The sequence below is a fragment of the Carex rostrata genome, chromosome 11 (genome assembly GCF_964058835.1).
Source record: "Carex rostrata chromosome 11, lpCarRost1.2, whole genome shotgun sequence".
Classification (NCBI taxonomy): Eukaryota; Viridiplantae; Streptophyta; class Magnoliopsida; order Poales; family Cyperaceae; genus Carex; species Carex rostrata.
The window spans coordinates 3,788,752-3,814,678 of record NC_135928.1 but is presented as its reverse complement, the minus strand read 5'-3'; the positions used below and the strand labels follow the sequence as shown (position 1 = coordinate 3,814,678).

Below are 25,927 nucleotides of genomic sequence, written 5' to 3'. Positions count from 1 at the left end.
TCTGAATTCAATTCCAATATAATCTAAATACAATTCATTAAAATTTTACAAAATTCACATCCAATTTCATATCCAATAAGAAATGAAGGATTTAAATACAAATCTATATTTATTATTTTAGTGAATTACATTGGATCAAATTCGGACTACATTAGATCATGTTTTAGTTAAAAGGTTTAATTTAGTAACATGTAACGTATGACACTAGTAGAAGTAATTATTTTATACTATTAATGTACATGAAATGATAATGACTTTAATTAAACTACTTTATATTAATGACGAGTCTAATTAAATTACTATGGTATCGATTCGGTCGTAACGACAATGACTCCAAAATCTATTAAATAGACTTCAAACAACGAATATATACCGTTCAAACCGATCTACATTACGAGTGATGTATTTACGTGCACAATTTATAATTTTTATAATTCATTTTGTATGAAGTCAAGTGATCAAAAAATGAATGCATTAAAATTAATTTAAAAATCTTAGGTCTTGTTCGGCCTCCAATTGGGAATGGGCATGACCACAGGAATTGAACTGAAAAGTACTGTTCCTGTGGAAAAAAAAAATTCAATTCAGTTCAGTAACGCAGCTGAGCAGAGTCTTATTTTTTAACTGCTTGAATTCATACAAAATAAATTTATAAATTTATAAATTTTGTATGTAAATATATTATAAATAAGATAACATAAGGTAGATCGATTTGAACAGATTGAATTTGTTGTTTGAAACTTATTTAATGAATTTTAGATTCAAGCCCTATATTTTATATTTTATTTTTTTATTATTCTCTCCGCCAATTAGATTGTTCTCAGACTCCGACGAGAAATCATTGAAAAAATTATCTCGACGAAAGGTAATTCGGTCTTCCACGTGGCAAACCACCAACAAACAGTTCATCCCGCACGAGTGACGAGTGTTCGCCATATCGTGCCTTCAGTGTCCCGCTATAAAAACGAAACCTTTCCTCCTGTTCTTCACCACAAACTGCAAGTTCATTACTTCACAACCTCCAAAGAAAAAGAAACGAAACGAGAAACCAAAATCCTTAAATCCACACAGATATAGTATCAAATCCTGTACAAAAATGGCATCAAATGCAGCATACTACGACACAGCCATGGACTCTCCTAAGCTTTGTCAAGATATCTTCTCCATTTTAGAGTCGCAATTCCTCTCCGGTGCCTTAAAACCTTCATTTCCGGCAGTCTACACAGCCGGGAAGGTGCGGATCCTCTCCATTGATGACGGTGCCGGGGACCTCGCCGCGGCCTCCCTCATCCACCTCGAATCTTCCCTCCGCCGCCTTTCCGGCGACCCCTCCGCCCCCCTCTCCCATTTCTTCGACCTTGCTGTTGGATCCGGGTCCGGTGCTCTCCTTGCCTCGCTTCTATTCGCTAACAATCTCTCTGCTGAAAAGGCTTCTCTGCTTCTGTCTGAAATCCAATTAGAGAAATCCAAAACCCGAACCCGTTTTGGGAGGTTATTTAAAAAGGAGAGCAAAGTATTCAACAAAGTATTTGGAGAGGCAACTCTTAAGGATGCATCTAAGCCTCTGCTTATAACATGTTATGATTTGAATACCGGTGCTCCGTTTGTTTTCTCCCGGGCGGATGCTGTTGAGGCAGACGGGTTTGATTTTAAGATCCGAGATGTGTGTGAGGCTGCCACATGTAAAAGGAAGGTGAAAAAAGAGGTGAGGTCTGTGGATGGGGAGACGAGAGTACGGGTTCTGGATGCGGGCGCAAGCTCAAATCCAACTGCAGTGGGGATCACTCATGTGATGCACAACAAGCAGGAGTTCCCCTTTGTTAACGGGTTGGAGGATGTATTTGTTTTGTCAATTGGTGGCAATGGAGCCTGTGTTAGTGATGCTGTCAGTGTTGCCAGAGCTTGTCAGGCAGATATGGTAAGTGAAAATATCTAATTGCTGATGAATTTTACTATCTGACCTCAATTGGGTGCATCATAAAATAAGAGAAAAATAAGTTACTCATTATTATGGTTTTGAGGGTATTTGTGGAATTTTGACTTGTGAAGTTCTGACTTATTTTGATTGACAATGTAGGTGGATCAGGCAGTCGCAATGGCATTTGGAGATAGGAGGGATACCGATTACATCAGAATACAGGTACTTTCTTGTAATTCAATTGAAAATATGCTGATTTTTCACAAAAGAACTGAACATTCTGGTTTTCTAAACCTTGTAAATAAGCTGGTATAATGTTAAAGCTTTGTACTAGCAATTCAAAGAAACAAAGTGCAAACATTATTGTATTCTTTCAAACATTAATTAATATTTCTGACAAAAAATTTAACAGGGAAATGGAATTAATGTTGGATCACCAGCAGAGGACATATTATCTGAAGCAAGTGTGGAGTCCGTGTTGTTCCAAGGAAAGAAGATGATGAAAGAAACGTACGCAGGGCGGCTCGAATGGGCTGCCGAGCAGCTGCTCAAAGAGCAACAAAGAAGACAGCAGAGCAAGATACCCACTGTTTTCATTAAACCAGCAGTAACGCCTCCCCGGACGTCATCATCTTCAGCAATGACATTGACCACGCTAACGGGATCTTCCGAATCCCCTAGATTTTAATGTAAAAGTGCCGTGTACATCTTTAATTTGATTCTTTGTTTTCATTTTTTTTGGGAATTTTCTTAGCCCTTCTTATCGAGAAAGGCCGTCCCGTGGAGAGGCGGAGGGAGAGAAGAGCAGTAGCAAGTAGAGAATTAGTTAGATATTATGTTAAGTTCCTTTGAAACCGCCATGGATGAAAAATGAGGATTTAGTTTTTAAAGAACCAAGCTGCCGGTTTTATTGAAAGCAAATGAATATAGATTTGTTATATTTCATGTCCTCCAGTTATGGCGATCAAGAAATTGGCAAAATAACAAATGTTATTTACTCTCATAATATTTGCAAAAAGAATGATACGATACACTTTCATAGGTTTCATTGTGGATAACCGTGTACACTCTAGCACATCTGTATAAAAAAAAACATCGGCATTCAAGCGCCACTGCCATTCTAAAAAAAAAAAAAAATTAGGACTCTGTTTGATAGATTGATAACGCCATAAAAATTTATCAAATTCAGTCTGATGTTTACATCAGCGTTGAGATTGGTACAAAAAAAAAAAAAAAAATGTCAACCGTTCAATGAATGGTATAATGGATTTTGAAGAAACGCTAAAAAATATTAAAAAAAATTAAGATCAAGGGCTAATTGCATTGATGCGTGCCATCCGAACCACATCTGACATCAGTACACCTCCTGCATTTTGGGCCAGACTAGATACGGGCCAGAGAGTTGGATCATAGGGCCTATGATGCCCGTTGAAAAGTTTACCATTCGATTTTCATATTCAATGCCCATAGAAAAGTTTACCAGACTAGACAGGCCTGGTATGTGATTCAGTCACGTACTATATTTTATGTTGTGTGTACAACTGTACATGCTTGTACTGTACTTTTAAATTTTAATGCTAGTCTACGGATCTTTTCATCAAAAAAATAAATAATAATAAATAAATAAAAATGCTCAAGTAATAAATTTACTTCGATCGAAGTTGTTGGTCTAAAGTGAGTCTGATAATTTATTAATTGAACGACTGAGAAGCTGATATATCAAAATTCAGATCTGACTGATAGATATTATAACCCCCACTCACATATACAAACCATTTTCCAGTTTTTTTTTTTTTAAAAGAAGTGCGTATAAATCCACCGATTTTTATTAATAAAACAAAAACCATTACATTGTATTTTGTGAAACCAGTACCAACACTGATACCACAAACATCTACAAATAAAATAGAGATATTTCTCAAAAAAAAAAAAATAGAGATAGACAAAATGGCATTGAGACAATACCAACAGAATCAATCTGCACAAAATAAACAGATAACCTAGCATGAGCACCTACTAACACTACCACATATTACACGGTTATGCAAAAGGCCCTTCCACTAGTGAAAAACACAAAACCTCCCTGAAATCATCTTCATAGTCCTTCATCTTCAAACCTGTCCTCCATCAAATGACCTATCCCAAGCATAGAGATTATATCATGCCCATCCTCCATAGGGATAGTAAGCAAACCTCATAATAGGCTATTAACATCAAGAGGTAATATATATGTTATTTTCTCAAACGCAGGGTATGTTTGGATGTGTCAAGAATAGATGCTATTTTAGAATAGCGGCTATTCGGAATAGCAATGTGCATTCAAACAATATTTTTGTTAATCGGAATAGTTAGAATAGCTGCTATTCTCTATTCCTTGTAAATGTTGGAATAGCTACTATTTGAAAATGTGAAAAGAGAGGGAAAACTGATTATTTCTCAAATTTTCGTCAACAAAGTCATAAAATAACAAAATTGACACTACTTTATGTTATATTCACGTTGTGACAATTCATTGAAGACTCCACTTGTCTATATTTTCTCTTAATTAGCACCTTGTTAACACTATTATTTATCGGTTACAACTATTTCACTATTCCAAATGTACAATCCAAACAACATTTTTACTAATTCGAATAACACTTTTTTCACACTAATCTAAAAATCACTATTTTTCTATATTTTTATTTACTATTATCAAATTTTGCTATTCTAACTATTTTAACTCTCATCCAGACGTACCCTATACTTTTGATTGGAATACCAAAATTTATAAATAATTAGAATATGTGCCCTAGGCTACTAGCTTGTTTGACACTGCCCCCCTTAAAAATAACCCTATTTCGCTCCAATCATAAAGTCCATAAAACTGCATCTATAATAATCATAATTACATTGGCATCTTTCATAGGTATATATGCACCTATATTCCACAACTCATCTAATGTAGTACAAGTAAAACCATTTTCCAGTTTCAATTGTGGGTTTTTAGAAAATATATTTTTATTTTTTCTCTTTTGAATTTTATGAAATTTAGTCCATCTTGTCCAGCGTGAACTTCGTGCATCTTATCCCGTATATGACTCTTTTTTTTTTCTTTAAAATCAGTTCACTTTTCAAATGTTACAATTTGTTATTTCTCAAGCAAAAAAATTATGGATGTTGTACTAACAAAATCGGAATAATTTTTCTCGAACAAACAAAAGCTTTCATCAATGAAAAAAAGTGTCTATAAACTATTGACACTATCAGGAGAGTGCAAAATTAACTGGAATATACTAAAAAGAAAAATGTGGAAGCCTTCACACAATCACACCCATGTATATTAACCAGTGTTATTAAATGCGATTTCTATACGGTATGCGGAAGACCACCGCATATCGCATATACGGTATATACGAATTTTTATGCGGACTGATATATGTGGATTCTTTCATTAAATATTAAATATGACACCCTTAATTAAATATTTAATATTTAATATACTTTAATTTGATCAAATATTAATTATGACACTTGTCAAATAACATATAAATCATACCAATTGTGTTTAGATTCTTTCGTTTCGTTGATATGTGATATCCATTAATTTTAGAGACATTTTAGAGTCTAACAAAGAGACTTGGAGCATAACTCTTAAATAAAAAATAAATAAAAGTCTATATGTAGTTGAGTAGTTCAGTAGTTGTCATATACTTAAAAAAAGAAAATAAATATCCTCTGTCAAAGGCTCGAAGCCCATCTAATCTTAGCAGGTCACAAGAGAGTAAATGAATTCAAAGCCTGATTCGTCTGTGAGTTCCAGCGCTTCTCCGGTATGGTTATTAGTTCCACATCATCAAATTAATATTACCAAGCAGCTTAGCGGATCTATAAAATCAGTCGGAGAATACCCTGAAAATTAACTTAACTGGACCTCGGGGTCCGGATGAGGATTTGGTATTGGATTTTCATTAAACTGGATATCCGATCCGCTTTTTATTAATAAAATAATTCAGATATGCAGTATGTGGCATAATATTAGTGTAATTTTTTTTTCATCCGTTACATCTCAAATTCCTATTGATTATAACGATATAAGTTAAACTTTTTACCTCATATATCCTTCATTTCCAACATAATTTTATCAATCAAATACGATTCGATAAAAGGTTTTATTTTCTTTCCATTCCCTCCCTTCCTCTACTCTTCATCCAAACAAGGTGTCAGAGAAAAGAATAAGCATGCAAAAATTTTCAAATTTTATTTTGCCTGTTCCTGTTATTTCTAACTATTTCATATATCACAGTAGAAGGAATACAAATTGCTAAGATTTAAAATTTCATATACATGTATTTTACAAAAGATAATAAATTGGGTAAATATCAGAGTTTAGAAATTTAGAAGGATAAATATGATATTATAAATTATTGAAGGGGAAATACATAATTTCGAAGTTTTAGAAGGACATAAGTGAAAATTCTGCCTTCAAAAAGTTTTTTGCAAAGACGGCCCAGTAGTTACAAAAACATAAATCTAAGTTGCAAAAGTAAACTACAAAAGGATCATATCTACAGATAGATTCAATGAAGTAAGCTCCGCTTCTTTCCTTGTAAACTCCGCTTTAGAAGTTTTGAGAGAATTTGAAAAAGCAGTTTTGAGAGTCGTTCATCTGCATCTTTTCTCCGTTCTGCCATGCCACCTCTATCCCTCTCCTCGTCCTTCCGGTTCATTTTGACTTGTTTTATTCGAGCGGAGATTCTATCACTACTCAATGCTCCGTCTCACGTTTAAGCAGGTGCTTCCGTTCAACGGATCTAGCCACCTCTCGTCGGTCCATCTCGACTTACTCCAATCGAGCAGGCGCTTCCGTTTAACGAATTTGGTCATCGCTTATCGATCCACTTCAACTTTCTGGGTTCGACTGAAAGTGCTGTAAATTCGCTCCATCCGTCGTAGCATATAATGTAACTATATATGAATAAGGTAAGTGTTGTTGTGGTTGTGGCTGGTGATGATGATAATGATGATGTGTTTTCTTCTTCCTCCTTCCTCCCCTCCTCCTGTCTTTATGTCTCTTTCCACTGTTGTGGTCTCCTGTGAGGTGACTATTATGGTCTGGTCAACTCAGCTCCCGGTCTGATTTGATTCAGTGCCTCGTCGTTCGGTTGATTCAGTTCCTTGACCGATTTGATTCAGTACCTCCTCGGCTGAAGTGGTGATTGTCCTGGTCCGATTGATTTAGTTCATGATTTGGTATGATTTAGTGCCTCTCGGATGCGTACTCTTCTAAACAGTGTTAACACGGTGTAGTCACACTCGCTCTACTGCTACATTTACATATCAACGGAAGATAATAAACAGGCCCATTGACTTTGAGCAAAGACTCGATGCATCCACAATAACAGCGACAATCAGCCTAGTCATGTTCAACGACTGTTCCTTTTGGAAATTACCTCCCTCCTTCCATTTAATCACAGATCATAAAATAAAAAGCCTACGGGGGCCTTTTATTTAAGGGGGAATTTCACGTATACCCCTCAAAAACTTCAAAATTACGTATTTCCCCCTCTAAAATTTAAAATTACATATTTCCACCTCTAAACTTCAAAAACTCACATATTTACCCATTTTATTATCTTTTCTATTAAAACACGTTCTAAATTTATAAAATACCCATGTTACCCTTTTATTAAAAAGCATAGAACACTCATTTGACTCCAATTTGAATCTAAAGGTTCATCTACCGTTCGAATTGCTTTGAGATCCGTGCGCACTAGATTAGCACGAATCTTGAAGTGAATAAACACGTAAATTGAAGCAATATACACATATCTTAATGTGATGCATGCGGATCAAAAATGCTTTGAGATTCATGCGGGCTAGATTAGCACAAATATTGAAGCGAACATGCAATAATCTTATTGCGATGCGTGCTGATCGGACGGTAGAGGAACCCTTCATATTCAAATTTGAGTTCGATGGGGCATTTTATACTTTTAATGAAGGCTAAAATAGGTATTTTATATATTTAGAATGAGTTTTAATATAAAAGACAATGAAATAGGTAAATATGAGAGTTTTCGAATTTTAGAGGGGGGAATACGTAATTTCCAAATTTAGAGGGGGGAATACGTAATTTTGAAGTTTTTGAGGGGTATACGTGAAATTCCCCCTTTATTTAACAACTCAATCCTTCCTCGAGTCACCCAGTCACACATAATGTCAGAGGAGGCGGTGCAGCAGGCGCCGACGAGAGAGTGGTCGGAGTTGCCAGATCTCCCTCTGGCTACGATCGCACGGCTCCTCCTCCCGACACTTCGAGACCTCTTCTCCTTCGCCTCCGTCTGCCGCTCCTGGCGCTCTCTCCTCCTATCTCTCTCCCCCTCACTTCTCCCTTCCCTCCCTCCTCTCCTTCTCACCGCCTCTTTTCGCCTCCTCAACCCTTCTCTCCCCTTCTCCTCTTCCCCCCTCACTCTCCCCTCCTCCAACTCCTACCGCTACCGCTATCTCTCCTTCTCCCATGGCCACCTCCTCCTCCTCCCTTCCTCCCCTCCTCTACACCCATTACTTGATAACGTTATCACTGGCTCCCGCATCATCCTCCCCCCTCTCCCCTCTGACTACCACAGCATATCTTACAATTACGCAACCCTCACTGCCCCTCCCTCCTCCCCTTCTTCCCTCTTTTTACTCTTCTTCTCCAAATTTGCATTCCTCTCCTGCCACGTGTCATCTCCCGGCGCCACCTGGACTCGCCACCGCTTCTCCCCTGACATCTCGTTCATCACCCATGTTGTTCCTTTCAGAAACCGCCTCTTTGGCCTCAACGACCAAGCCAGGCTCTTGGAACTCCATCTCTCTGATCAAACACATGCTGTGCGCTTCGCCAATGTGCTCAGGCTCCCTCATGCCCCTCATGATATCGACAGGTGGCATTTCGGGCCGCAGCTAGTGTGCACCTCTGACCAGCTATTGCTTGTGCTCTTCCTTTTCAGCAAGGGGATAAATGCCTCATTCCAGGTGCCTTTGGGGTCACGTGTCGAAAAAATTGAGGTATATAGTCTGGATTGGAGAAGAATGGAATGGGTGAATGTGAAGAGATTGCAGGACTCTGCAATTTTTATAGATTGTGCTGGGAAGGTGCCTGTCTTGTGTGAGAAACCGGAGAGATGGGGTGGAGAGAGCAATAGCGTGTACGTGGCTGGTCCTGGGTATGGTAGATGGAAAAGGTTTTCATTGGATGAAAAGGCTGATGTGCCCATGCTTTTTCCCTTCTCCGACAAACCTGCCCGATGGCCGTCGCCTATCTGGATCCACCCGAGCCTCTTCTATTGATTTAGTTTTTTTTCTGGTAAAGGTATTTGACAATGCAAAGTTCAGAGGTTTTCTTGATATCTTAATTTTTAATGTTTAGCTTGCGATTGTTACCATACTTTTGTTAATCAAGCCATTGAAATTGTGATGATCAATTATTGGAAATTATCTCGGAGGTTCTATATAATGTTCCCTATTGGTAGTTGATTATGTTGGTACATAAGCGTACCTGGTCAAACTGGTTTAGTATGAGTAATGTACAGTACTACTGTACTAGATGAAGTAAAAGTGTAAAACAATACCAGAGCTCAACTGAATATTAAATGAGTCCCCTAGAGGACTTGTATGAGTCTGGCATGTACCAGTCCTGTATATCCTATGGGTAAGTTGTAACATTTTCTGCATACTATTTGGAGGCAAAAGTTTCACACAATTCCTTGATCTAGTTTCAAATTGTGATTTATAATGTTCATACAAGCACTTACTATACATCCCTCGAGTTTGAACAGGATGAACTTTTAGTACCAGAGTGAAACTCTACATTGCACATATCTCAAACTAAATGAATTAGAAGCTCAAATATTATCAAATAGACAAATACCAATTCGCGTTTAGGTTTACTATGCGAATTTTACGTTCAATTCCTTTCAAAGTGAAATGAGTCACAACAAACTCCTAATGTCAAAATTGCAAATGAAGTAAACCACATTATCTACTGCCTTGCAGGTAATGGAATCAAAATTGCCAAAGGAAGTCTGCCTCTGCACTACTACTGCAAAATGCTGATTGCTGAAGCTTTAAAGAGTAAATAATGTGGCTTGTAATATGAAGTCTAGATATGGGTTTCATTGTTAGTGTATTTTAAGAAAACTATACAGTGTACAAGTATTCGATTCTAGTACCTATATTGGCTATGTTTGAAAGAGAGATGGCGCTGTGGAATAGCATGTTATTAGGATACTTGCAAAATTTAAACGAATCAGTGATTGGGATCAGTCTTATGGCTGGCGATGATAAAAAGGATGGGCTCTGAACACATATTTATTGAAGTTTATTTTTATTTAAACTGTGGATTTAGGAGGGTGGCATGAACTCTCTCTACCAAAAAAATGCAAATTTAATTCTCAAGTCTCGACCCATTGTATATTTGTATAACATAAGTTCTTAGCTTATTTTAGAAGCGTCGGATCAGAGACGGAGCTAACAAGCGTCATAAAGCGAGACAAAATTTTAAAGTACAATAGGAACTTATAATTATTTTGAATAGATATATAGTTTTGCCAATTATTTTACATAAAGCAAACTAAAAATAAGCATGGTTTTGTACAAGTTTCATTGCTGAAAGATGGCAAGTGCCTGTGCTCCCTGAACTCCGCCACTCGTCGACATGAGGCGGTACCAAGACGCATTGTACCAATATAAGTGTTGTAAAAAATGTCAGTTTAGGCTGATTAATCGGCCGATTAGTCATTGGCGGTGATCAAACCGTCATGAATTTTTCTGACTAATCGGCCGATTATTTTTTATTATGACTGACTATTCCCGATTATTCCCGATTAATCACTCGGCGGTACCCTATCCGTCCGACGACCGCATACCATTATTTACAACAGTGACCAAAATTAGTTCTTTAAATCTGCATGTCAAAAAATTATCCGCAATTAGAGTAATGAGATATTTTCGTTCTATTAGAAAAATATTTTATTTTTCTGACGAAACCATTAATGGAACTTCCACGCCAGGTTCTTCAAGTTACTGTCTCAATTATTTATTTATTTTTATTTTATTTTATTTTTGGGGGGAGGGGGCTTTATAGGATAAGAAACGTTAAAATAATCAGAGACATATTTAGAATTTTCATCGGAGAAATTTTTTTTTTTTAACTAGTTAATCATATTCAAACTCATTAGCTAATCGAATACTAAAACAATACTTTAATTTCTAATTGGTCACAACATCACATTCAAAAAATAACAAATCAGATTTAAATAGTTAATCACAGTACGCAAATAATCATAGTATGTAAGTAATCCAAAACATACAAATCACGACACGTAAGTAACACACGTACTATATTGTTCCATACTATAATTGTACCATTCTGCAACAGAACCAGCTCAAGTCATATTTCCCATCTAATTACATAGCCTCACTCTTGAATTATGCATGTTTTTATAATTCCACACTTTTCATTAGTTTATATATTGGAGGACAAAAAGGTCACCGGCCTAAATGCCTAATTGATTGCGTATCTTGCATATATAGAACCCACCAAAATTGTCTGGATTTTGCAATTTGCACAATGAAGGCAAAATTTATTGTCTACTCTTTGAAAGATCGCTAACTTCCAAACTTATCCCCTCAAAACACAAAAAGCAGAGAAACTTGTTTTTTTTTTTTTCATCCACAGTGATACGTCCTTTTCTTTCCGAGGTTAGAGTGTAATTAAGGCTAACGAGTCCTGAGCGGGATGCTTTGTCTTCGCTTGTTAGGTGAGTAGTCATTGTGTGTCTGACTTAGAACGAATTTGGATTCTGTGGGTACGATTACTCTATCATTTTCATACGTATTTTATCTGTTTCGCGGTCCCGGTCCTCAGAGGACCTCGGGGGGTATTTATAAGGTATTATGTCGATTTGGGTTTTGAGTCGGTTCCCTGGTTGAGGCCCTTTACAAGTTTGATAGGCAAGCTGGGTTTCAAGTCTGACTGAGATCAAATTTGTTGTTTCCGGGCTTTACTAAGTGGTACTGCAGAAAAGCTTTTATAAGACTTTTATACATGGCCTTATCACACAGTTTTTAGTTCGTAATTTATCCACCAATATATCACTGCCATATCTATTATAACTTCCAAAGTTCCAATATATATTATACATGATTCATGCATGTGCATCGTCATATTGGTGCACGAATCAGCGACGAAATCAGGAATACATTACATTTGCATACGTGGGTTGAAATGGTCGTCGTATTGATACTTAGTGACGAAATAAGGAATACATTACATTTGCATACTTGGGTTGGAATGATCGTCATATTGATACTTAATAATTTTAGTATAAACTTCACAAGCAAAAAAATATCCTTACTAAGAATCCACAAGCAAAATTGGGAAATGGTATCTCTGTGTCAAAGGGGCATTAATTAATATCTAGGGCTGTATAAATCCACTAAAATTCGTAAGTCGCTCATAATTTGCTCACTAACTACTCGCTTATTTACAACTCGAGTCAGTTCCAACTCGAGTTGACTAACTCGTTTAATAAATGAGCTGAATTTGAATATACCCCAACTCGCTCATTAACAATTCGAGTTATACAAAATTTGTGACAATAAATTACATGCCCTTCTAAATAACTCCTAAGATGTTTGGATTTTTTATTTTATTAATTGTCTTGTTAATTATGTTTGAATTGTTTGTGTTTAGATAAACTCTTACTAAATTATTTGAATTGTTTTTGTTTAGATAAATTTTTACTAGTATGCAACTATAACTAAGAAAATTGACATGTCAAGCGAGTTATAAACAAGTTGTGAGCTAATTCGAGTTGGTAATGAGCTGAACTCGAATTAGCTTTACAGCTCGTTATTGACATCCCTACTCGAGTTGACTTGCTTATTTATTAAATGAGTTGAGTACGAGTTGAAAATAACTCGCTCAAAATTGGCTTATTTACAGCCCTATTAATATCTATCATATCTAAAGTTTGATTTATCAGCCTCTCAGTCTTTAAATTAACCAATTATTCTAGTTCCGGGTTTAATCCTTGCGGTCAAAATGTGGATAATAATTCGGGCAGTCTATCGTAACAGAAAGAAAAAATAAAGCTTAAAAATAGGATAATATTTCCATTCGATCAAGTGGGCTCCAGTAGGCCCATCACATGCCTTTTCGACCTTTCAACGGACCCTCCTCTCTTGCTTCAGAAGTAAGATGACTCAAAAACAGCCCTATGAAAAAATAAATTTAATAAGTAAATAAACAAAAAGGTATATTGTTGCATGTTCTTTTCATGTGCATTGAAAATTCTGTCTGAACTCTCTGATGGAACTTTTAGAATTTAGATAGATGACTACTAGCAGTAGTGGCGGATCAAATGAATTCAGGGATAGGCACTTGTAATTCTAATTTTTTTAGATCCGGTGATATTTTATACTTGTGTCTACTCTTGAATAGATATAGTGTCTATCTATGAATTTAATTCACGGTCCAGTAAAATAAAATTGTACGGAAAAGAAAGTCAGTTTAGACTAATTCACATAAAAAATGAAAAAAAAAAAAGACAGTTTAATTCGCTACTCCACTTAGAAGATTCATTGAATTGTTAGGAGAAAAAAGATATCAACTACTAAGTATATGAATATGTACCGTGAATTGGATCACGTGTCGTGTCGTACTGTAACTAAATTTGAAATAATGGTCATGGCACGTGAATGGTCAGAGCACATTAATCACACCATGACATAACGTGTTCAAACGTGATCTGTCAGGTTTGGTCATGTTTAACTTTTTTTCATAATTTAAGTTAGTTTATTCATGATTCATAATTCGATTAAGATCTAACGATCCTAATTATACGTGACCACACATGTTGTGTTGTGACTAAATCTTTTGTGTGATATTTCTTGTCGTGTCAAATTTTTGAAAGCTGGTCATGGTACAAGACACGCGAGTCATAGCACGTAACAGGCACATGTACCTTGACGGAACCATATCGTGCCGTGACTTTTTTAGATCCCTATATACTACCTTGCTCTAATTAATCAAGAGAAAAAAATTGTACTTTTGTTAATATTTTGTGCCTACACCTGATCAAAATTCTAAATCCACTTCTGTCTACTAGTCTAGTGTTCAGGAAACATATGCGTCAATGCTACTGAAAGAGTACTCGTGTGAGTCAAAATTATTTTGATGTCTCTTTAGATTATAAGGTATTTCTTTTGAGATTTGTGTCTGAATAAAGCAGACTATGCAAATCTAATTTTACACGGTAAAGTTTTGCATTAAGGACGTGTTCGCGTGAGTTACTATTTGTGTGGGAAGAAAAAAATTCAGTTTCGTATTGAGGACGTGTTTGCGTGAGTTACTATTCAACTAAAAAAAAATTTTCCTCGCACGTACAGTAACCGATAGTTCATTTTAATCCATATCCCAAACCTGTTCCCAATTCCATGTGTCCGCCGAAAACGCCCTGAATGAAAACCCCATAAGGATGTGTTTATATTGACCAGACCCGTAGTGTGGAATCCGTATCAACCCAGGTACCTGAGATGCAAGCAGTCAATCTGAACCATTCATTTTACTTGGCACGAATCTCAAAGCAGGCTCCCTACAACCTCATCAGCTACCGTATTGAGTTTGGTCTTCATGAAATTAATATTTTTATTAACTGCACCTCATGTACCTGTGGGGACAAGGACTCCGTAGTGTGGCGGGTCATTAAAACATTGAAGTTAGATGTTAAATTAGGTTAGCTAGTACTGCATCTTTTACTCATCAACGAAACATGGTGTCGAAGAATATGCATGAAATTCCATCCGTATAAAATATGCAAGCTGCGTAAGCTAACACCGGTCACTGACTTATTTAAACAAGGAAAAAAATAAAAATAGAATCGCATTGTAGCGAGTATAAAGTTTGCGTCATAAATTACCGACAAACAGGAACAGTTTGAATCGCAATGTAGCGAGTATAAAGTTTGCGTCATAAATTACCGACAAACAGAAACAGTTTCCGACAATTTTCTTTGTTCTTTCAACTTTACGTCTTTACGAGCAGTGAAAGTCATGCACGGGTGAATTCTATGAATTCATATCATCTACAATTCTACGTTAATGCAGATTGTTTAAATCCGATAGGTTGGTTACATATTCGCACGCACGAATCTTAAAATGCCACGTGGATTGCAGGCGTAGGTCGAATAATTCTGATCGGGTGGTTGCGAAAATAAACTCAAACAATGTATCAATGCAAGAGGATGCAAACTCGGATCGATTTTACGAGGAAACTTGCAAGTATCTCGGTTCTTCGATACTAGTAGAACAAAATATAAATATTTTTCAATAATTATATAACAAATTGAGTGAGGCTATCCTATGGTATTATGAATAATATACATTAGTTCGTACTTTGAATCAATATCTTTATTTATAAAATTCAAAAAATCGATCCAAACCGTTCAATATGATCTCCACATATAAAAAGATACACGTGGACTAAAATTTACATTATTTATTTATTGTTACTAATTTTTTTTATTTTTTTAGTAAAAAAACTAAAATAATATAAAATTTGATTTATAAATACAATTTTCAACTATTTAAACATTGTAAATATATATATTGATCCAAATTACGGATCAACACGGACTATGCATAGTAATATAGACTCACTCTAAATTTACTTTTTATTTTATTTTATTTCAATACATTTTCCGGGATATGAACTTAGTGTTTTTATCACCTGATAAAGCATTACCATATAATCTGGCCTTGTAGTTGTATGCGGTATAAATTGAAATATGCACCGGGAGTAGCCGAGTAGCCTTCATTCCTTTTTTTTTTTTCTTTGGAAAATGCCGGGAGTGTTGACTAAACATGATCGCTTTATCATTTGCGGTCTGAATGCCAAGAATTTTTTTGCAAATCTGCGACTGTATCTCGCCAAATTATTTTCCTATTTTTCTTTCTTAAAAGAGTATACTTTGACCCAAAAGAAAATTCTAACATTGATGTTATTTTATCGTGAATGATTGGTGCTTAAATTAATATATATATATATATAGGCTGTGGCTAATTTGCTGCCGCCAGCATTTCTGCCGGCAGTGCTGCCCCTGTTTTTTTATTTTGTGATATTCAAATAATAAATCCAAACCGTTAGATGTTTAATCTATATTATAATCTACTTGGAGACCAAATTTTACATTTTTTGGAATTTTTTTACTATATATTAAGCTGGTTTGAAAACCGCTGATTTCAGTAAATTTCTGCAGCTTTGAAATCAGCGGTTTTCAAACCAGCTTAATATATAGTAAAAAAATTCCAAAAAATGTAAAATTTGGCCTCCAAGTAGATTATAATATAGATTAAACATCTAACGATTTGGATTTGTTGTTTGGACATCACACGGCTAAATATAACCCCGGCAGCACCTCTGCTGAAATGCTGCCAGCAGCAATTTAGACAAACCCTATATATATATATATATATATATGACTAACATCATAACATTATAATTTCAATCTAAGTTATAACGAGTCATTTTTTGAGATTTCAAAGTCCAAATAGCCGATCCGAACCATTCATCTTGTTCTCCATATTAATATGTGCTTGGAGACCAAATTTTACATTTTTTGAGATTTTTTTACTATTTATTAAGCCACTTTGATAATCGCTGATCCAACGGTTTCTTTTGGTTTTATTATTGCCGTTAGATCAGCGATTTTCAAATTGGCTTAATAAATAGTAAAAAAATTCCAAAAAATATAAAATTTGGTCTCCAAACACATATCAATATATTATTTCAAGATGTTTTAAGTTGTTTTTGTTTGATGGCTTAAGTTGTGATTAACGAGGAAAATAAAATAATAAATGAATATTTTTTTACAGCGAGTCTTATAGTCAAAATAAAAATAAATAAGTTAATCCAAATAGAGATGATTTAATTTGCTTTGTCGTAATTTCTCTTATTATTTATATTTTACATCTTATTTAATAATTTAAATAAAGAATAAGCTTCCTTATCCCACCTCTTACTCTATAATTAAACATAACATTTATCTTTATTCATATATTATGAGTTTAAAATGGATAACTTTGTCAATTGTTTATTTAGCCAAACTCATAATTTCAATTTGGAAAATGTTAATCCAAGAGAAAAATATCAAAATCAAAGGCATAAAATTATGCTTCATTAAATATTCCATTTTACTATTATCAGAAAGAAAAATATCTAATTGAGAAAATTAGATGAATATTTATCAAATTTCGCCTTTAATAAACGTGATTGTCAATAATCTTTTATTTATTTATTTATGACATGGTAATATGTGAAACTATGTTCTTCATCTCTTTTTAGTTCTTTGAATAGCAGATAAATATGGTTGTGTTCAATCTTTTACCGATACTTTAAATATGATTGCTTATTTAAATTTTAAATCATATTAGATTGGACGAAATAGCAGGCTTTCGTTATTCAAAACTTTATGATTCATATTTTACCCAAGATAATTAACAAAATTATTCGGATGCTCAAATTTGACGTGGCATTCACAACTTTATGATCAGAACCGTTCAATCTGCATCAAAATTCGTGCACACTCAATCAACATGAATTTTAAAGATGTCTCTGCATATCTTGATGCTGAGCCAGCTCCGATTAGATCAAAGCAATTTGATCCGATGCCCATTAAATCACTCCTAAATATTCCCTCGGACAAAGATGGAAAGACTCGAAATTTTTAAATATATCATACTCTCAAAAAAGATAAACCAAATAACCACAATTTTTGAAAAATTCGAATTTTGACACGGCCACATCCCCTAGGTGCGGTCACCTTTTTTTTTCGTTCAGATTGAACTGCCGCACGAGAAGAATAACAAGAACAAGAAGAAAAAAAAAAAGGTGGCCACATCTAGAGAATACGACCGTGTCAAAATTCAAAATTTTCAAGAAATGTAGTGGTTTGGTTTATCTTTTTTGGGTTATGGTATATTTAAAAATTTCGGTCGAAAGACTATGTAAAAGTCAAGATTGAAGTTCATAAATAATTAATTGTTAAAACCTTGAACTTGTTTATCTGAGTCAAATAGTCAATGAATAAATAATTGTATCATTCCTTTGTAATTAAGCTGTCCTCGCTGTCTGATGACAATAATAATAAAAAAAAAATGATACAACGTGTCAGCGTGCTATATAAAATAGAGTGCAGATCCTCTGAGATACCTCGTAGTTTGCGTGACCGACGTGTCTGTTGACTATTCGGGATGGCTAACGGGGCAAGCATTATTTGAGATTTTAGATTCGTGCCGAACGTATTTGAACACTTGAGGTTTTCCAAAAGGTCACGCAAAATATGAGAGAGAATCTTTTGAGTTAATGAAAATTGATCATTCGATCTGCTTTAAAAGTCGTGTAAACTAAGTCCGCACTAATATAAAAGACCTCCTATATCATAAGTAGGGCCAGATTGGTTCCGTTTAAAATTAGATAGTTGAGATTCATTAACTCAAAAGATTTCATTTTGAGTTAATGACATGAACAATATTTGTTCTTTGGGAAAAATGAAAAGAAAATGGATTTAAACCATACATGCACATATTTCTTTTACCACACTTGATGGATTTAAACCAAACAAGCGCTTTCTGCTTGTAAAGTGGTGACTTTCTCATCGTCTTAGTTAATCAACTCATAAGTTAATTGTATATATAAAAAAAGATGAAACTTTCATGAGATATATTCAATTTTAATGTCTCCATGGAAAAAAAAATAGTAGAAAGGTTTTTGATGGATGTGTATTCAATTTTACTAATTTTTTTTACACACTGATTTTACTAACTTAAAAAAACACAAAATACCATACAACTACCGCAACAGTGTAATAATAAATTAATATAATCATAAATATGATGTCAACGAGATGTAAAATTGAATACCATACAACTACCGCAACACTGATTTCTCTTGATTTATTTGACTGGGGAATAAGAGGCTTAATCAACTCTTTGTTCCGCATTAAGATGTCAACGAGAGTTACGAGATGTAAAATAAGAGAAATAAGATAAATTAAGTTAGCTCACATTTACTCCATCTGTAGAGTCCATGGTTATAAATAAATATCTATTTCTCACTTTTTTTCTCCTGCAAATGAATTAATTTAAATCATGATTTAAACTATTAAATGAGATATAAAATATAAAAAAATAAGAAGTATATAATTTAATTTATATTAAATTTAAGGAGCAATCAAACATGAACTTAGACTTAACTTTTTAGGTGAACATTCAACTAAATTTGTAACAGATGACCTAAGACTTGACTTAAAATAGTGAAGTACGTTTACAAAGTAAGATAATTATCAATATTGTTAGGATGACACTAAGACTTAGACTTAACTTTTTCGTGCGGAGCTTTTAAGAACGAATGTTCGTTTCGAATCGGACGGACCAGATCAGATCTTGTCTAAATTGAAAAAAAAAAATTCTCAAAATTTGCGGAACTTTTAATCGGATCCGTCCGATTCGAAACAAACGGACCAGCTTAAAAGCTCCGCACAGCTCCACACGGAAACAATCCACAGAAGATACGCTTCCCAAGCTCACCGGTCTGTATTTGCTGTTATTCATCATATGAAAAACATGATCATATATATATTTTTTTAATTCTGACTGATGGATCTAAATAAACCAGTCATTTCAGATAAAGCGATGCTTTTCAAAAAGCTCATCTTATGTAATCTGGTCCATTCATTATAGATCAGACGGTTCAGACATTAAAAAACATGATCAAGTTTTGTAGGGGTCGTTTTGAGATTATCTCCTAATTTTACTTGTCAGTTGGTAGTTTTATACGTTGGAGTGTAATTTGGTTATCTTTATATGTTTTTGTTTTTAGTTATTAACGTTGGAGGGTATAGCTTATTCTATGTAAGAGTGTAATTTCTGTTTTTTTTTTTTTTGGTACTATCGCTTTTGTATGATTTTCTATAATGGAAAATCGGTGGATTTCCCACTTCTTCTTCAAAAAAAAAGAAAAAAACATGATCAAGTTTTTTTTTTAAATGAATAGCGGCCAAACGAATCCTCAGTTCGTAAGATTTTTCTTTCTAAACACAGCGAACTCAAATTTCAGATTCAGACCGTCCGATTCGCTTTAGCACGATTATTAAAGGTATCCCTACCTTCCATCTCAGATCGCGTTGGTCCGGATCTAAACTCAAAATTTGAGTTACCACTGGGAATCTGAACTCGGTGTTATGTTCCAGGTCTAGGTAGGTACTTTCCTCTATTATTCCATTCCTTTATTATTTTATTAATAATAATTAGCATCACCATTTTTTCGCTTGTATTCTTTACTGACTGTGCCCCGTCTTTCTCAAGCTCAACTAAAAGCACTGACACGGAGATCAGCGGCATCTCTCTCTCGCGCTCTCATTCTGCTCGTGATCAAATTCGAAATCTCAGGTCGAAGTTCTACTGTGCTGATGGAGAAAGGGGGTTCTTCAGCCTCTAGTGATCAGCAGGTAATTTTTTTTTTCCCATAATTCATGGGACCTTTTGTAATTACTTAAATTCTGAGCTGCTAAAATTTCAATTCTATTAGGCTGGTTGGAGTTTTTGTTTAATGGATAGGGGATTACCGCGTTTTATTTTACTGGTAAAACCTTTTGAACTGTTCCTCGAGAAATCTCACCCTAGTTTTTTTTAAATACAACGGGGAAAAGTTATCTGTCGTGCTCTTTTTTTTCTTCTGAAATTTTATTCGTTAATTGTCAATTCTTATGTGAATTTTTATCAGAGGGGTTTGGATCTGATTTGCGTTAGTAGGAAATCACTAAATGAGTAGGAATTCCTCAGTTTAATTCCTTTTTTTATTCTTTACCTATACGTAATTAACAGTAGCACTTCTTTTACTTTATTCTCTAGTCACTGTCCACTTGTCAATTATTTATTTGACTAGAAATAGACAAATAGGCTTGCTTAAGCAACTAGTTTTGTTGATAATTACTTACTTGGCAATCATTATATATATTTCAATTCAAAATTCAATGGGACCTTTATCCTATATAAATCATGCAACAGAATTGATGATATTTGTGCATGTTTCAGTGTTCATCAGACGGCAAATCTTGTTTCAACAGATTGGATTTGATGTCACTTGATAAATTATTAGAGATATAAAAATTACAAAAATGAAGAGAGATTACTTATGGATTTGAAATTATTGCTTATATACTGGTATTGGCCATAATTTACATGTCCAGTGACATGCTCATAAGCTTCTTTCCTTTTTTTGTTGTTCAAAGACTCTTTTTGTTTCAATTTGAGAAATGTTGTTAATTTGTCATATAACTCTATGTCTAGGGAACCCATCCTTTTTTATAACAGATGCTTTGCAAATAAGATTTGAAAGCTTTTGTTGTATACTAATTCCATTCTAAGATATTTGAAACATTGCAAATTGTCAGAGTACAGTGATACAGAATTACATCAACAAGGCTCAAACTTCTTATTTCAATATGTTTGTGGAATCAGTCTTCAAATTTGAACCTTTTCTTGTTCCATCTAGTCATAACTTTTTGAGTTCTCACAATATTTGATCCATTACATGTTAATTTATTTGTTAAAGCCAAAGGCACTTGACCCAGAGGAAAGAACTATAACTACAGAAGCTACTGCACCTACTGCACCTACTGCACTTAACCCGCGGAAGCCACTAAACCTCTCCTCTTTACAAATACCAAATCGAACTGTAGAAAACCAGATTGCCAATTTGCCCTCCTCTGCAAGAATCACCATTTCACCAAGCCCTAGTTCCTCAAGGCACGGCCTGCCCCCGCGTCCATCCTCCACAAGGGCAAAACCGTCTCTGCGAAGTATCCTTTCTTCAAAGAGCTTTATAGGAAGAAGCAGGTCCAGTAAGGAGGTTCAGGAGGGTCAGGATGGAGAAAGAACTATACTTATCATGCCGGGAGAACCCTCGTCAGAAGGGACAAAATCAGAAAAACCCTCAGGTTCTGGGATTCTTTCTTTTACTAGGGTTTTCTCTACTAAAAGAACACACTCTATGCCTGTGACTCCTATTGGGAATTTGGCGCCCACTTTGAAGAACAGTCACGCTGTTGACCTTCCTGTTGCTGATGTAAGATTCTTTCTATTATTTGTTTAATGGCTGTGTTCTTATACTAAACATCAAACCTTACTATACTTGTACACCTGGAAATAAGAAATATAACAGATATCTTTGTAAAGGTGGAAATATCCCACATGCACTTATGAAAATATGAGAGATAGCATTTGTGCTTAATAGTTTCCTTTAAATACACAAATTTCCCTCCTCGGCATATTTGTGAGAAAGAAAAGGGGATTTTTGTATTATTGGAGATTTTGAGGGATGGCCAAGTTATCCTTTGTTTTTCAACACCCACCATTTTAGGTTATAAATGTAACTTTATCTATTATTAAATTATTTTTTAACTATAATGGAAGGCTGAAGTGAAAAAGAAGATGAGGCGCTCATTTTCTGTTCCGGGAAATGTGAAAAATCCTGGTATCAGAAGGGTGAATTCAGGGTTAATTCGTGTTATACCAGTTACTCCTCGACCCATACCTGTAGAGGATGCCAATTCCTCGCAATCTGATGCTATAGAAGAAACACCATCGAGTACTATTTTGTTTCTTTATCTCATAATTTTCTCTGTAGTGCTTTTATGTGTCACCTATTACCAAAGTTATAATGGTTGATATCTTCCACCGCCAACTTGTACTGTCAAAATTTTGGTCCAGACCAGTTTGTCATATTTTTATTTAATTCCTTTAGTAAGACTACCTTGATTCAATTGATGTTTAAATATATTTAACAAGTTATGGTCAGTAACTACAAAAGGCTTTCACCAACACAAGCCAATAGAAAAGATAATATTAAAGCTTACGGTATTAATTGAAGCAAGAAAATACAGGGACCAAATTGTCCAACACATAGTTTCTTACAATTTGCTATATATTGGTCATCAAGCTGATAGTATAGAAATTTTGTTGTCAGGTACAGAAGTCAATGATGGAGGAGAAGATATACCAGAAGAGGAGGCAGTATGCCGAATCTGTATGGTAGAACTCACTGAAGGAGGAGAAACCCTAAAAATGGAATGTAGTTGCAAGGGTGAGCTGGCACTAGCACACCAGGAGTGCGCAATAAAGTGGTTTAGCATAAAAGGGAACAAGACTTGTGATATATGCAGGCAAGATGTACGCAACCTGCCAGTGACTTTGCTTCGTATACCAAATCCGCCAAATGGTACCAGACAGGCAAGGCATGGTGTTATCCAACAAAGTGAAGACAGTGGATACAGGTAATTTTTATTCGTAATATGTTTTCTATTTGTTTCAAGGCTCTTGCTCTCGATTTTTTGTAGACAATAACATTCTGGATTCCTTACTTCATGGTTGGTCCCATCTAGGTCAAGGTGAGCAGACATACAAGTTTCATTCACATAAACTTAAACACTAATCGCCGATTTTATATCTAAAACAATATGTGCTTTTAGCAGTTACCTTACAGAATGTTTATCTTGCTTCTATATTCTAGCTTTCCTCTTTTTTTTTTATTCTTTACTAAATTACATTTTTGAAATATGAAACAGCAGGGTATGGCAGGATGTGCCGATATTGATCATGGTTAGCATGCTCGCTTATTTTTGCTTCTTGGAGCAACTTCTGGTATGCAATCCATTTTTTGTGTTATACAGGTATCTAAACTGCTGCTGTAGTAAATTTGGAATGTGGTCCCTGAACTAAGGATGGAAAGCAATATAGTCATATGGTCGTTTTTCTTAATAAACATATGTGCATTATTGGTGTGGCGGTTTAAGAAATAATGTATTTGTTAATTCTTTCATGTGTACTAATGTTAATTTGTTAATTTCTCATTTTAACCATTACTGTTCACTTTGGCTGGTTCCAAATTTTGACAAAAGCCAATTGCACTTTAGATTAGTACCGTGAGATGCTAAATTGTTCAAATCAATGGTATTATACAAGAACCGCCTGTGCTTTATTTGATGCTATGGACCACACTAACCAAGTAAATATTTCGGAGTAATTATATATTGATTTTTTTGACATTTTAAATGAAATAGGTTAGTGCTATGGATACAAGTGCTCTAGCAGTGTCTTTGCCTTTCTCGTGTGTTTTGGGGCTTCTCTCTTCTATGATTGCCTCCACCATGGGTAACACATTACCATCTCTCTCTCTCTCACACACACACAAATTGTTAGATTAGCCTGACAGTACATAGGTTTAATGCTGTTAATTTTGCCTCTGGAATCTACCAGAATTTACAACGAGTAAATTTTGAGTCAATATGAAAAGGTTGGTATACTTAGCAATTGTTGCTCGACTTAACCTTGTTTCTAAGAGATCAAGTGCTATGTACAAAATATCAATAAATGAGACGTAGTTGCCGCAAATAGGAGAAAAATCAGTGAAATTGAAAGCTGGTGAAATATTTGATGTTACTTCCTGTCTAGAAGATATTTTTGAATTTGCTTTGTTGACAGCCTGTTTTTAATTTTCAGTGAAGAAGAATTATATCTGGGCGTTTGCATCATTTCAATTTGCCATTGTTATCATCTTTGCTCATATCTTCTACCATGTGGTATGCTCATTAAAGGAATTTTATATGTAAAACCTTTCAGTTTTTGGTCTGGATAACATACCACCACATTATAGCATATAACAAGCTTATTTAGCCTCTATACCAGTAGAGCTTGGGGAAGTGTTAGCCCTTTTCTAATATATTTGTTTTCATGTTGGGTTTCATTTCTAGCCTACCCCAACTTGTTTGGGACTAAAAGTTTTGTTGTTGTTGTTGTTCTTGTATTTGTTACCATGTTCTTCCATTTATACTTGTATATAAATTTCTGACCTTGCATGGTTGTGTTGGTTACTGTTACTACATCACTATATTGGTAAATCCAGTACCGGCATCTATGCCCCCGTCCATGATATATTATTGCTTAACACACTACTCATTTCATTTGCAATTGCTTATTTTTCATTAAAATTTTAGCTTGGGGTAACACCAGTCCTGGCTGTACTTCTTTCATCATTTACCGGTTTTGGAATTGCAATCAGTACCAACTCCTTGTTGGTGGAGTGCATGAGGTGGAGATCGAGGCGAAATCAGATGCTCGCTCAACAACAGCAGCACCAGCAACAAGAATCTGATAATAGAAGCCGGGATGGAGACATGGTGGGGACTGAAGAGGCCCCAGCCCCACCTGTTTGAGTTTAGCTCATGACACAACCAAGGTAAATGCAGATGATACGGTATGATACCGTACCATATGGCATGGGAGATCGAAAAAGATCCGCCAAGTCTGTGAATTGATTTGAGAAGATAGTTTCATTTTTAGCCCACGAATAAATCAATATTATAGTGTGCATCATCGGCTTTAGAATTAATTTTGACCCAAGCTCTTTTGCTTCAAGTTGTAAAATATGTAACTGAAAAATAGTGTATGTCAAAGTTGTAGCATGTGCGTTGTATTATTAATTTATTATCTGTGAGGTTAATGTATAAGAAAATACTGTAAAAAGGAATTAAATGCCTTTTGTATTGATAGGCGATAGGTGTCACAAATAGTTAAAAATAGTTCATAAGAAAATGCTAGTTTTGTGCAGTAATTATGGAACTATCTAATAATAATAACAATATCAGTATAATACTTCAGTTTCGAAAATCACTGTAGACATTAGGCGAACCAAAGAAAATACGGACATATCTCGTCTCATCCTTGAGAGTTAGAAGTAGTTTTGATTTCATGCGGCATACGAAAAGTAGAGTCAAACGAAAAAAGCACATGACTCGTTCTTTTCTTTCTTTTTTGAGAGAAACCCGTAAGTACATGACTCGCTGTATGAAATCAAAACAGCATTGTTAATATCTTTATCCATTTTTCAGCTGCAAACTTTGCGACTTGTATTTTGTCTATTTGGAC

At 35.0% G+C, this 25,927-nt stretch overlaps 3 protein-coding genes across 7 annotated transcripts; all 3 read left to right on the top strand.

Annotated features, from left to right (window-relative positions):
• The first annotated feature begins 940 nt into the window (after positions 1 to 940).
• On the top strand, positions 941 to 2,855 carry LOC144562370 (patatin-like protein 7). Its single transcript, XM_078311590.1, has 3 exons — positions 941 to 1,918; positions 2,078 to 2,140; positions 2,331 to 2,855. The coding sequence occupies exons 1-3, from the start codon at positions 1,097 to 1,099 to the stop codon at positions 2,604 to 2,606; spliced, it is 1,161 nt and encodes a 386-aa protein (XP_078167716.1). The 5' UTR covers positions 941 to 1,096; the 3' UTR covers positions 2,607 to 2,855.
• Positions 2,856 to 8,105: 5,250 nt separating this feature from the next.
• LOC144562405 (uncharacterized) lies at positions 8,106 to 10,358 on the top strand. 2 transcript variants are annotated; one of them, XM_078311621.1, is made up of 2 exons: positions 8,106 to 9,248; positions 9,938 to 10,358. In XM_078311621.1, the coding sequence occupies exon 1, from the start codon at positions 8,117 to 8,119 to the stop codon at positions 9,230 to 9,232; it is 1,116 nt and encodes a 371-aa protein (XP_078167747.1). In that variant the 5' UTR covers positions 8,106 to 8,116; the 3' UTR covers positions 9,233 to 9,248; positions 9,938 to 10,358. The 2 variants fall into 2 exon arrangements, with proteins under 2 accessions (XP_078167747.1, XP_078167746.1); XM_078311620.1 differs by having other exon boundaries at positions 8,106 to 9,254.
• A 9,876-nt stretch (positions 10,359 to 20,234) lies between these two features.
• LOC144561651 (uncharacterized) lies at positions 20,235 to 25,594 on the top strand. 4 transcript variants are annotated; one of them, XM_078310673.1, is made up of 8 exons: positions 20,235 to 20,451; positions 21,558 to 22,070; positions 22,418 to 22,592; positions 22,971 to 23,277; positions 23,572 to 23,644; positions 24,064 to 24,154; positions 24,503 to 24,582; positions 24,997 to 25,594. In XM_078310673.1, the coding sequence occupies exons 1-8, from the start codon at positions 20,413 to 20,415 to the stop codon at positions 25,213 to 25,215; spliced, it is 1,497 nt and encodes a 498-aa protein (XP_078166799.1). In that variant the 5' UTR covers positions 20,235 to 20,412; the 3' UTR covers positions 25,216 to 25,594. The 4 variants fall into 4 exon arrangements, with proteins under 4 accessions (XP_078166799.1, XP_078166803.1, XP_078166802.1 ...); XM_078310677.1 differs by having other exon boundaries at positions 20,264 to 20,451; positions 23,569 to 23,644; XM_078310676.1 differs by having other exon boundaries at positions 20,281 to 20,451; positions 21,564 to 22,070.
• The last annotated feature ends 333 nt before the right edge of the window (positions 25,595 to 25,927 follow it).

Bases quoted from the DNA above. Each gene is read 5' to 3' on its own strand.
- LOC144562370 (XM_078311590.1), top strand. From the start codon at position 1,097: ATGGCATCAAATGCAGCATACTACGACACAGCCATGGACTCTCCTAAG. The intron at 1,919-2,077 runs GTAAGTGAAAAT...TTGACAATGTAG, and splicing joins GAGCTTGTCAGGCAGATATG to GTGGATCAGGCAGTCGCAAT. The intron at 2,141-2,330 runs GTACTTTCTTGT...AAAATTTAACAG, and splicing joins CCGATTACATCAGAATACAG to GGAAATGGAATTAATGTTGG.
- LOC144562405 (XM_078311621.1), top strand. From the start codon at position 8,117: ATGTCAGAGGAGGCGGTGCAGCAGGCGCCGACGAGAGAGTGGTCGGAG.
- LOC144561651 (XM_078310677.1), top strand. From the start codon at position 20,413: ATGGAGAAAGGGGGTTCTTCAGCCTCTAGTGATCAGCAG. The intron at 20,452-21,557 runs GTAATTTTTTTT...TATTTGTTAAAG, and splicing joins CAGCCTCTAGTGATCAGCAG to CCAAAGGCACTTGACCCAGA. The intron at 22,071-22,417 runs GTAAGATTCTTT...CTATAATGGAAG, and splicing joins TTGACCTTCCTGTTGCTGAT to GCTGAAGTGAAAAAGAAGAT.